This window comes from Prunus mume, linkage group LG2 (genome assembly GCF_029339155.1).
Source record: "Prunus mume cultivar Tortuosa linkage group LG2, ASM2933915v1, whole genome shotgun sequence".
Classification (NCBI taxonomy): Eukaryota; Viridiplantae; Streptophyta; class Magnoliopsida; order Rosales; family Rosaceae; genus Prunus; species Prunus mume.
The window spans coordinates 43,401,765-43,415,275 of record NC_142699.1 but is presented as its reverse complement, the minus strand read 5'-3'; the positions used below and the strand labels follow the sequence as shown (position 1 = coordinate 43,415,275).

Below are 13,511 nucleotides of genomic sequence, written 5' to 3'. Positions count from 1 at the left end.
AGATTCCAGTAAACTTTGGTATGTTAACAAAGGCTACATATCCACCATAAACTTTGGCAAAGAAGGCAGGTCCTGCTTTTTTAGGGAAAACTGAATTTTGGTTCTCTTCTTCTAGATTCATCAAGAAATTACCATTCAATTTACCATTCATATCACAGATCAAACTGAATATCACACATTGATTTGTCTAATCTCATTTGTAACCTCTAAACAATTTACCATTCATATCACAGATCAAACTTAACTAGCATTACATTACTTAACTAACTAGCATTACATTCATGTCACCATTTGTAACCTCTAAACAAGTTACCATTCATGTCACCATTTGTAACCCCTAAACAAATTACAATGAACAAACTTAACTAGCATTACATTACATTACACTGCCAAAGTGCCTTACATTAGATTAGCATTTGTTCTCAAATTAAATTTGCCTATTAAAGTACTGCCAAAGTGCTTAACTACTGCCAAAGTGCCTTACATTACATTAACATTTGTTCTCAAATTACAGTGCCCACTGAACTACTGCCAAAGTGCCTAATTCATATTCATGGCAAACACCACCAACCAGGAAACCAACATAGCAGCCCACAATATTTTTGGCTTTGCTCGAATCTTTGCATTTTCCTTCTCCACCCTATCAATCTTCCTCAGCAAACCAGGTATCAAAGACTTTGAACGCTCACACATTTCTGCATCAAACCACTGAAAAAACCTACATCCTTTTTCTCCACTTCCCTGTATCAACCAAGAACAATGACTGAAAATTTGGGTGGTAAAATGACTGAAAATTTCATCAATCATTGACAATTTCATCAATAATAACTCTATCAATTTGTGATGCCCAAAACAATGACTGAAAATTTGATCTTAAACATGCTTACCTTTGACTTTGGGCAGACTAGAAATCTTCGCCCTGGGTTTGAACTGGTCCAAGAAGTCTGCATCTGTGCTAACTTCCCACAATGACACCATTGGCCATGCCTTCCTTCTCCTTGCTTCTCTCCTGTTTCCATCAACCCAAATCTTCTACTCCACAATCTCCTAATTTCAAACTCCACCTCAGAGTTTTATAAACCCCTAATTTCTTCTCCAAATTCTCCCAAAATCGAAGGAACCCTCAGATTTTGACAACCCTCCTCTCCAATGAACCCTAAACCCAATTTCCCCATTTGTTAGAAACTGAGAAATCCTTATTCGAAGAGGTTAAAGGTTAAAACGAAGTGGAGCCCAACGTAGCAGAACGTCAAAAAACTGACGGAGCGGGTAACTTGAGACGGTTATTTAAACGTTAGGGGGCTACTTTGAGACGTTTGCAAACACATGTGGTAATCTGAGATAAGTTTGAAAGCACAGGGGGCATGTACATAATTAAGCCTTTAAAAATTATAAACACTCCCAAAAAAACCTATATTGCCCTTGTATTATGGATTTGAGAGGAAAAAAAATCTGATATGTCAACTGTAGATTTTGATATTAATATTAAATTGCCAAAAAACCAAATCAGATTCATTTTCTCCTTTCTCGATGTTGGAGCAAGAGGAGCTTTCATTGAAGCTTAGTCTTGGGTACAACTATATTCTTCATCTCTGATCTACAATTTTCAATATTTCACTTTCGATTTCTTGTTCTAAAATCGTGCTTCTATTCATATTTTTTTTCCTTCAGATTGTTACGAACCTCAGTCATATGCTCCTAGCTCTACTCTTCATCTTCGAGCTCCGATTTTCAAATTTTTTTCCTTCGAATTCTAGTTATGGAATCTTTCTTATACTTAGATCATTTGTTTTCTTTTTAGATGTTGGTTTGTTTTGTTCTTTCTTCATCCTTTCTTTGGTAAACATGCATTAGAAATAGCAACATGAAAGCTATTAATCAATGTGACAGTAAACTAGCAGTGTTATTACCCTAGGCTGGAACATTACAACCATTAACCAACGTGACACGTGACAGTAAACTAGCAGTGTTATTACCCTATACTAGAACATTACAACCATTAATCAACGTGACAGTAAACTAGGTAAGACTGGAACATTACATCCATTAATTAACGTGACAGTAAATAGTAGTGTTAATACACTAGACTGGAACATTACTGCCACAAATCAAAATGACAGTAAATAGTAGTGTTAATACACTGGACTGGAATATTATAGACAACGTGACAATAAACTAGCAGTGTTATTACCCTATATCAGAACATTACAATCATTAATAAACATGACAGTAAATAGCAATGTTAATACCATAGACTAGAACATTATTACAGTCATTAATCAACGTGATAGTAAACTAGCAGTAACATACAACAATTAATCAATGTCATAGTAAATGTGTGGTTTTTAAATGTCTTATATTTGAACCATTTTCTGTTTGAAATTCTCCAGCTTTTTGTGTTGAATGGTTGCTTCTCTTTATTTTTCATGATTTTGTAGGTGGTTGTTAGTGGTAGGTGTAAGACCCTTACAAGTTGGCATAGGCCATGACATGGTTTTGGTGTTTTGCACCATGCCAAGGCAAGCCAAGGGTGCATGGGAGGCGCACATGTGAAGCAAGACAAGGTTAGAAGACATGTGTCTTGGGCTGGAGTTAGCAGCCAAGACATGGCAGCAATGCAGCGCAACGCGCAAGGGAGACATGCGTAGCGAGCAAGGCAACAAGGCAACGTAGCGCACGACGGACTTGCGCGTAGCAGCAAGCAAAGGCAGCGCATGTCGACAGATCGTGGGCAGCGTCGTGGGTAGTTGTGTGGGTTGGTGCGTGGGCTGTTTGGTTGGCGGTTAGTGCGCATGGTCTGGCGATTCGTGCAGGCAGATGGTGCGCGCGGTCTTTGGCGAGTTGTGCAAGCGATTGGCTTGCGGGATCATAACACAAGCGAGCATTGTCTTTGGACATGGTGAACGTGGCGGTTTGGCTAGAGACGTGCTGGAGTGGGTCTAGGACGTGGGCAAAACGGTTTTGAGTAGTCCATGGGTGGTTGGACGTGGCTAGGAGTTGCTACATGCTTGAAATTCGGATTGTGGGCTTATCTTGGAGCATTAGTGAGCGGTTGATAGTGGCAGCATGTTCCAAGGAGTGGGGAGATTTTTAAGGAGGAAAATCTGCCCATGACATGAGTGGACTGCAAGGTGGCGTCTTGTGGTTACTAGACAGGTTTTTGAGTGAGAAAAACGTGGCTAGGTGGCTAATCTAACGATTGGCAAGGTTTCCTAAGTAGATGGGGGTGTCATCTACATAGTGTAGGCTTATAAATACCTTGTGAATGTGTGTTGTTGAGAACCAAGTGATGTGGTAATCCAACTGAAAGTGAAAACTTGTAATCCTTTGCTATTGTGAATAGAAGGTTGGGAACTTTCCCGTATCTGTGTGTGCGAGAGTTTCCTGCGTGAGGCAAGTCTCACTAGTGTGTGTTGGTAGTCACTTGTTCCGCTGCGTGTACTCTGAAGCCTCACAGGTTTGGAGGTGAAGAGAATGCTGACTTAGGAGGAGTCTAAGTGCGGACAAGGGTCGAAAAATTAAAGGCGTTTTTACCCTTATTACAGTAGGTGTGGTGGCGTTCTTTGAAAAAAAATAAAAATAAAGCGGCTACAGTTTTCTAGGCGTTTTCTTTGTAATGAATTGTTTGGGTTTTTTAAATTTATTTATAAAATTGGGTTGGGCTTGGTTTGGGTGTTTTTTGATTTTTTTGTGTTGGGCTTCTTTCAATGTCAGTCACGTCATTTATAGGAAAGGTCTTTAAAAAAAAAAGAAAAAAAAAACAGAAGGGTTTTGGGTATGTTTCTAAAGTGCATTACATGTGTTTTTTTTATTTATAATTTCACCACTATTTTGGGTATATTAATAAAGACCCCTTATTTTTTTTTTCCAATTATTCCTTAAAATTTGTCTATAAAAGTGGTTAAGGGAGCTTATTGGCGGATGCTCCAAGTCCTTAGAAGTCATTTTATAAAAGGGTAAATTTGTTTTTAAAATTTTGAAAATAAAATGAGTGAGAAAATACGATAGGGGTGGAAATAACAACACTCATATATATATATATATATATATATATATATATATATATAAAGGAGATATTCTCCAATAAGTATTTAAGTTAAGAGTTGGTTATATACTTCTAATCTCGGCCGTTGGATTCTACCAACATATTTAATGAATGCAATCCAACGGCCAAAATTAAAAGTATATAATCAATCCTTAACAGAAATACTTATTGAAAAATCTCCATATAAAAAGTAGAGGTAGAATTTGGTGAAACTAAATAAAATTATAAAATTTAGCAACTTAGTTAATAAGGGATAAAGTAATAAATCCAAATCTTCTAAATTAAGAAAAGTTAAAATAAACGTCCAAAGTGTTGGAAGAGTAGTTGGCAGATGTCATGTGGCTTGCTTTAAAAAAAAAAAAAATAAATGCTTCTTTTTTAATAAAAGAATATTCAAGCATGTAAAAAAACATTTATAAAAAAATAAAAAAAGGTAGCTAGTTGTGTGTGTGTGATGTGACCATAAAAGGAAAACAAAAGAATTTTACTCGAGAAAAAAGAAGACGATTTTTTTGGTAAAATAAAAAAAATACGAATTTAAGTCGTCTGCAGACTCTTCAAATGTATTCTAATTGTAATCGTCTCTCAACGCTAATTCTCGCTAAGGTACAAAGCTTCGCTCATCTTCCCCTCTTCATTGTTTGGTTTCCGAGAAAATATTTATTGTATTCAATAGAAATTTCAATTGGTTGTCTGTAAAAAGGAATAATTGAATTTGTGTTTTCATTTCGAAATTATTGGTTGGCAACTTGATTAAATAATTGGTGAGCTCAAGTTGCAGAAAGTTTGCACGCATAATTGATCTCACGGGAAAATTTGAGTAGCATCTGAGAGTAATTTTCCCCAATCCTAATTTTGCGAATTGGGTATAAATTGGGTTCTTTTGTACGTGATTTTTTGATTACTATGATTATTGAATTGATAATTTAGTTGCAAAAATTTGAAAAAATAGTTGACTGAAACTTTGGCCACGGTCTAGGTGTGTGTTTGTGTTTACCGGAATTATGCGGTCATGTAACTGAATGTTTATCTGCATTATGTTATAGTTTCATTCAATGAGGTTTTTCTGAAGGAAAGTTACTAAGTGAGAACTTTTCCCTGTCATCCGCTCTAAATGCATTAAGAATGGGTTAAATCCTTCGTTTCTACTGAATTATGTGAAATTATGGATGTTGAATTCTTTGGAGGTTTGCACTTGCCATTCGAGCTTACGAGTGAATTGCGGTTAGCTTTATTTTGCCTTAGAAGTATATATTCAAGAGGGCATATCTGGGTAGTGATTGTAATATGATTGCAGCATGAGCGTGGAATTAAAGAATTGATACTTTTTCACACTAGCAGAATTTGTTTATTTGTTGGTATGACCTAGTTTTCAGTCATATTTTTCCATAGTCAATTTTGAGATTTGCTATTTTGTAGCATTGATCATCGCTAGCCAGACATTTGAAACTCAATAGATTTTTAGGTTTTAAATATAGTTTCGTAAGAGGCCTTTTAGATAGGTTTTCTCTTTTTCGATCTGATTTTTCATTCTATGGTACTTTTGAGTAGAGTGCTACATGTTCTTGGACTATCCTTTGAAAGTAATTCTTAAATGTGTGCTTTAACCATCTCTTTTAGATCTATGCATATTTCAGTGTAGTTTATGTTTCTCTTTCATATGAAAATTAAAAAGTCTTTGGAATCTACAGGTCTTATTGAAACTTTGGCATTTGATCTGAACCCATGGAACCATCTCTCACCTCTCTAACGTATAAGGGTTCCATACCTGAAGCAATCACTGAAGCAAAGAAGCAGAGGAAACTCTTTGTCGTGTATATTTCAGGTTAATAATTCCTCATTTGGTTTTATTTTGTATCTGAAAGTTTCAATCAGCATACATTAGTTGGAAGATTATTTTTTCTTTTGTTTGTTTGATTTTTGTATTTACTTGTGGAAAATGTGGTGGTGGTTTATTGAATTAGTTTAAGAGTTCCAAGAGGCTTTTGCTATTTCTATGGGAGGAAGGGGACACTGGTGTATTTTAGTTGATTAACATTAATAATACGCTATCTAATGCATACTCTAATACTCTAGTTGATTTTTGTGCAACATGGTATTCAAATGGTTAAACTGGATTGAATGATTGATTATTCATGCTAAAATTAGCCTGTGATTTGTTGGTTTGGCTCTTTTTCATGTGTGAGTATAATTGATGGACACAATATATTGTTTAGGAGGCTTTGATTATGTGAATCATTAAAATTTCTAAGTTACATAACATTAGCACATACATTGCAAAAATTGAAGTATGATGAAATCATTTGAATAAACGGGAATAAAAAAAACCCATTTTTCCAGCTAGGAGAAGTCATTGAATATACAGTATGATAAGTTTTGGGGGAGGAGCAAATTTTGTGCAATATATTGACACTAGTGGAAACATTATGTGCTTTATCGATGCGTTATTTTTCAATGGTTAACTTTTATGGAAGTATGATGGGATAGCTGTATTTTGGGTAGTATGGTTGGGAAGAAAAAGAATTTTAGACAACCATAGGTGAGAGGGGTTGAGGTTTTGTCTGATAAAGTTCTAAGCTTGTTAATCCTTATACACTTCCTCAGAGTTTCATGAAGTACCCTTTTTCTATTTTATTGGAATGAAAAGTCAGAATTTGAAGGTTTGTTGAAGGACATATTATCAAGACAAAAACATAGGGATAGGCGATTAACCTAATTCATTGAGTGTTACACTTTGTTTGGGTTTGGGCTGCTGTTTAGGTACTAAGCTCTATTATTGTGACACAAATTTATTATTTGAAGGTTAGCTAGCTTTTAGATTTGGCTTTCAGTGGGCATTTTGTCCTCTGTAGTATCTGTTTATACTTATAATAAAATGTAAAAAAAAATAATATTATGTAAAAAAAAAAAAAAAAAATTTGTTTTCCATGTAAAAGTCTTAAATATTGAGATTTTATTTTGGAAATGATTCTTTTAATTAATCAGGTAAATGCTTCATTTTTAAGCAATAAATTTTTATTTATTTATAGAAGTTAATTAAGGGCATGTTTGATAATCATTTCATTTTTTGTTTTTACTTTTTTTTTTTTTTTGTTTTGTTTTTGTCTGAGTTAGAGGAAAATATATTGGGGGAGAGGACAAGGATGAAGAAGGGTGGAGGGAGAGGGTGGAAGAAATGTATATGGAATGATACATAATGAAAACTAAAATCAATTATTTTTAATTATTTTGGTTTGATCACCCCTTCTTGTTGAATGTGGAGAGGGAAGCAGCAGTTTTATTTTTGGTGGGTGGAAGCGGCAGTTTCTTAGGTTCTTCGGGTGTTTTCTGTTCTTGATGTGCAACTTGGTTTTCTATTCAGTTTTTGCTTTATTTAAGGATTTGTGTATTTCATTACCATTGTATAGATTGTGACTTCTCTAGGTGGGGACCACTGATTTGCTTTGTTCATACTGTTTCTATTGAATTTTAATAGATTTGTTCTGTTTCTATCAAAAGAAAGAAAGGCGAAAAAATTGTTAAGGGGAGGGAGAGAGAAAAGGAAGATATTGAGAAAATTTATTTCTCAAAATTCCATTGTTTTAATTAGTTGTATTAACTTATTTTTAAACGTTAAAACAAGGCAGTTTAACAAGTAAAGGACCAAATTATTTGTTACAATGGCATCATTTTCATACAGATACTTTTGTTCACCTAATGCTCTCCCGTCATTCTCACTTTTAGATGTAGTATTAGTAATTTTGCTTATGTTGTATTTTGTAAATATGTAAAAAGCCTTCTATGATTATGTGAATTACAATTTTGATGTACTCAATAGCCACGCCATTTTTTAAAAATGAAAAAAACTTGCCCATGTTACTTTCCTTTATTTTCTCAATTGGTGTTTTATATTGTGTAAAGATTTGTAATAATGTCTTTGTTAGAATCTTTATTGTATGTAACATTTGTTTGTTTTTCGGTTTTTCAGGTAAAAATGATGAGTCTAGTCGCTTGGAAAATTCTACATGGACTGATGTAAATGTAAGTTTTGTTCCTTTGCTCTTGGTTTTGTGTTTCCTTATAAATTTGTTTAATTCTTATAGCTCTGCTCTGTCTCTCATTCTTATGTTCATGTTTTTCATTCAGGTAGCGGACTCGGTAGCAAAGTACTGTATTTTATTGCATATCCCTGAAGAAAGCACTGATGCTGCAAATTTTTCTGCAATATGTATCCTTAAATTGAAAGATGATTAAATACATAAATTCCTTCAGAAGTTGGCCTCCTGAGCTATTGCAGTTGTTCTAAATGTTCATGAGAAAATGCCACATGATAATCTGAATCAACTAGTGGTGAAGTACATCTTTAGCAGGTTATGTTGTCAAAATATCAAAATCTAAAAGAAATATTTGGTAATGATTAAAGCTGTCTTTCTCTTTTTTGGATGATTAAGTAACTTTTATTTCTACTCTGTGCATCTTTACTTAATTCCAATGTCCCAAGCTTTGGAAACAGACAATGGCCAAATGGGGCCATGGTCTCTCAGTACCTCATTTAGAGATCTGAATGAACAACTTAATGTTCTCCATTCTGATAATAAGATCCATTTAGTACTGAGTTTACCACCTTCGTTTTTGCAAATGGCTTTTCCTCGGTAGTTGTCCATCTGATTTTACAAACCCAGAAAATTTTCCTTCCTGCCAAAAACCAGGAATGAGGAAAAGCATTGGACATTAGATTAATTCCAACCTGAAGTCGCAGCTTTCATAAGTTGTAGTTTTGAAGTAGGTAAATTTAAATTCTGTGGTTATTTGTTAATTATTTTTCTTTTCTATTTGTTGTCCCTAATTTAGGGACTGTTGAAGCTGTTCTATATTTTTCACATATCTATTGATGCCACTACAATTTTCTAAATTACATGTTTTGTTTATGGCTTATTTTAAGCTTTTTACATTATTAGAAAGTCAAAAGATTCTATCCTTACATCAGCAGGTTACAGACCCACAGAAATCTATACCTTGTATTACAGCTATTGGATACAATGGTGTACAAATTTGGCAAAATGGTATGCTTTTTAAGAATTTGTTTAAGAAAAAGTATATAGAGCAACACATACACGTAAGCATGTTTTAAGAATTTGGTTCGTCTTTCAGAGGGCTTTGTCAGTGCTGAAGTTCTGGCATCCAGTTTAGAGAAGGCGTGGTTGGGTATTCATATCCAGGTATGTTTTTGCTGTTTTCTTTTTATCAATCATCATATTTTAGTACCATACCAATTCAAATACACATTGATGCATGATGAGTTGATATTTGTCATGTGGTTTTGAGTTTGTGTTTTATTTATGTTATGAGATTTCCAGCTGGCCATCTTCAAAACCAAGATTGGAGTCATTGTGTTAGACCATTCCCAACTCAGGGATGGGCAAAATACCAAGTGGAACCGACTGACCCTACCAGGTCAATCCGGTTTGGCCAAGTTTTCACTCTTTGAACTGGTTAAGTCAGCCTGTTCTTTGAACAAATTGATTAGCTTGGCTCAGGTTGCACATTCCACAATATGAAACCGGAAAAAAACCAGCTTGAACTGGTTACTATTACGTTTACATGTCAAAATTTTATGAAATTGGTATGCTGAAAGACTTGAATCCAAGATCTGTGGGGCCAGCTTAGGTGCTTCACCCTATGACTACTGTCAGCTTTTATTTTAGGTTATATGCGGGGGCATGGGGACGTGAAAAAGGGTGTTAAGTATTTTTATAACAACAGCTCCATTCCATCTAATCCCACAGAAAGAAAATACCTGTGTGTTGTATCCATGGGAATCCCGAGATTGTTCTGACTGCTGCTACCTCATAGCGTCTTTTATCCATTAAGCATTTGCAACATCAACATTACTTCCCTTTTGGAATCATTGTTAATGCTTGATGAATGCACATAAGCTGGGTAACTGTAGGGATTTTTCCATTTGATTTGAGAAAATACCGTGCACGCACTCTTGATCTCAGCTTTATGCTCCAGAACTCCCTCACCTGCATGCTGAGAGCTTATGTGACCATTGATTTTCTTAATTTGTTTTTAACAGAAAGAATAACCAATATTATCTGATAATCAACTGTAGGAAACAACTGCAACTGTGTTGAGTGCAGCTCTTGCTTCAAATAACTCTGAACCATCTACTTCTGGGGTTCCTAATACTGTCTCAACTGATGAAGGAAGTTCCTCAAGTACTAATCAAGGACGTTCCTCAAGTGCAGCTGTTCCATCGCCTTCAATAGACACAAATGATCAATCACCAGACGCTATAGATGCTGTCTCTGACACAGTGAAGAAAAATAAAGGTCGTGATTGCAGAGTTGAGGTACATATTATAACCTACATTTACAGCCCCATTAAGTTTTTTAGTATCTGCAAACTTCATAAGTACATGATGATCCTGTTATTCTTTGGCATAAATAGGAGAAAAATAACGATTTAGGATACAAGACATCTTCGAAATCATTTGATGCTAATGGGTTAGAATGCGTCGGGGATGAACAGTCCAGCTCTCCCATGAAATCTGCCCAAGGAGTACAGGATATTGATATGGAGGACCTGAACTATTCTGGAGCTGATAATGTTTCTTCCATTGCTGAAGTTGGTTATAGTGGCCCCGAAAAGACCACTCTTAATCATTCAGGTGTCTCAGGAGAAGCTTCACAAGCATATAGTAGTGAAAAAAATGAAGCTCTGCAAGTTGAAAAGGGTGAAGTTAAGGATGATAAGAAGGTTGATGCATTTGAGAAGTGTACGGAGGTCAGCAAATCTAGTGATGTTCACTTGAATATCCGATTGCCCAATGGTGTCAGCCTGAAACAGAAGTTTTCTGTGACAAGTACTGTGAGAATGGTCAAAGACTATGTTGATGAAAACCAAGGAAGTGGTATTGGCACTTATGATCTAGCCATCCCTTATCCTCGCAAGGTATTCTCTAATCAAGGTAAGAAATGCTGGAGATAGCTCTCTCTCTCTCTCTCTCTCTCTCTCTCTCATTTTTTATGATTTAGGGTCTTTTGTTTTAAATTCCCATTAACAGTTGCAGCAACTCTAGTCAACACTATATAGATTTATCCAATTCTTTGGTATTCATTGTGTTTTTCCTTTGCCTTTGTGTTCAGAAATACGTAATGACATTTTTATAGCCATTCCCAGCCAAAACATAAGAAACGACAACTTAATATGAATATTTTAGTGTAATTTGAAGTTGATAGAAGATTACTATGTCTTAGTATGAGCCATTCATAATATGTTATTATTTTATGCAGAATTAAATGAATCGTTATCAGATTTGGGCCTGTTTGATAGACAAGCATTGATAGTTGTTCCACATCAGCAAGGGACTAGTTATCAGCGCGGGAGATCTGCATTCTCAGACCAAATAGACTCCAGAAATACTGGTAGTTCCTCAAATGGAAGTAATGGGGGATATTTTTCGTATGTGAAAGGATTTCTATCTTACTTCAATCCTCTCTCTTATTTTGGTGGTGGTGCAAACTCATCAAGTTCGGGACAGCAATCCCAAAATGGCATGTGGGAATATAGTGAGTTTCTGCTCTCTGCTCTGATGCCAAAATTTCTCTTTTATATTTGTGCCAGGTCTCTCATTCAGTCTTGGGAAATCTTTTTATCTAATGATTTTTGAGTATGCAGAAATTTGGGTGCATTTGAGCCACACAAAAAAATTACAAAAGAAACTCTCGCAATTGTTAATATAGTTTGCATCTTGAATGTGGAAGGCTCCATCATTAAGCTTGATATTTGCTAATAGAATGTAGAGGCAGGGCATAAAAGCCTTAAGGGGCAAGGTCATTAGTCTGTGTTCTCCTTCTATGAACCAATTATGTATAACATCTTATAGTTATCTTTTTTACATGACAATTGTGCTTTTATGTTTTACTGATTGCTAGTTACCTGGGGTTCAAATGGCTTCGTTCTTATTCGGTTGGGAAATTGGGTTTAGTTTAGTTAGTTTATATAGTAAGATGGTGTCATTTTAATGTACGAAGTGTATGAATTCTCTGTTTGTAGTACCAAAATGTTCAGCACAGTAAGCACACACCCACTTGCATAGGGAGATGAGCCATGAGCCTTTGTTATGCTCTTTCTTTCCAGAGTTAACGAGAAGAGAAAATAAACTATAAATGGAGGATGGAGGAGCTTTTCAATTGATGTTGCAGAGGTTTCCAAATTTGATTTTTCCCATTAGTGTTAAATATTATACATTTTTTTCCTTGATTCTCGCTATAGAATTTTCTTTTGTAAGTATTTTCTTCTGGAACATTGTTGTGGCATTACTCAATAGCTTATACTGACAGTTTGCCATTCCCGACAGGCCCAAATTCTGCACGTCAAAACAATTCCACTGAAAGCATTTCTACAAGTAGTAGAAATGAAGGGAAAAAAAACAGGCAACCACCAGCATCTGGTTTTGGAAGTAACATTCACACATTGAAACATGATGAAGATGATGAACGGTTCAGCGATAGAAATGCCTTCTGGAATGGTAATTCTACTCAGTATGGTGGTGGCAATGATGATGGCAAATAAGATATTCATGATAAATCATGCTGAGATTTTAGACTCTACTCTGTCCTTAGCCGCTGCTCACTTGTCTTGCTTTCTGCTTCTTACCATATATTCGAGTTCGCTTGAAAATAGAGAATTGTAGATAATAAATATAAGTTATCGAGTCTGTTATGGTGAGTTGTTTTTTTTCCTAACGTTGAGTTGTTACTATTTATATAGGAAGAGTTGTAGGAATGAAAAATCCCATGAAATAGTTTGAACTTACAATTCGAGTTTCATGTTTGTAAATCAGTACTTTTTCTTAACGTTACGGCTCACAGTTCCATTGACTTTATCCGGGCACTCGAATTTGGGTTTTGTTGGACCTCCATACCTGGATATCCTTGTAGACTTCGTTAATCTGACCTTTAGGAACGTGATTAATATCCCGTAGTATGATATTTATAATAGTGATTGGCATTGAAAAAGTTGTTCAAGGCTTTTATATACAAAAATTTCATTCATAAATGGTGTACTGTACATAGTACATACTATGCTTATCTTTATAATTATGAGCCAAAAATAAACTTGTAAAACTAGAGTTTAGAAAGAGTGTTGCTATTTCTACCCCTGTCCTATTTTCTCACCTTCTATGTAAATTTGAAAAAATACAATCCTACCTTTTCACCTTCCATTATTCTTAAATTATCCTTTAATTATTAATTCAAACAAATTCTCTCTGCTAATCGTCGGTAGCAATTTATATGTTCTTACCTTGACATGGTAATGCCAAGAAGTGCTTTAGCGATTAGTATGTTCTTACTTTGACACAGTGATGCCAAGAATTGCTTTGTCATAATGCAAACAACTGATTTGTTACTTACTAAACCAATTGGGAGGGTATTCAAATATTTGGAGTAAGATATTGTGTTAGTATGAAATTTATATT

The 13,511-nt window shown here is 35.1% G+C and overlaps 1 protein-coding gene across 1 annotated transcript; it reads left to right on the top strand.

Annotated features, from left to right (window-relative positions):
* The first annotated feature begins 4,513 nt into the window (after nt 1–4,513).
* On the top strand, nt 4,514–12,917 carry LOC103322477 (Ubiquitin-like superfamily protein). The gene is made up of 10 exons (XM_008224396.2): nt 4,514–4,651; nt 5,737–5,870; nt 8,013–8,065; nt 8,171–8,252; nt 9,022–9,087; nt 9,176–9,243; nt 10,140–10,379; nt 10,478–10,997; nt 11,323–11,598; nt 12,390–12,917. The coding sequence occupies exons 2-10, from the start codon at nt 5,771–5,773 to the stop codon at nt 12,602–12,604; spliced, it is 1,620 nt and encodes a 539-aa protein (XP_008222618.2). The 5' UTR covers nt 4,514–4,651; nt 5,737–5,770; the 3' UTR covers nt 12,605–12,917.
* Nucleotides 12,918–13,511: the final 594 nt, after the last annotated feature.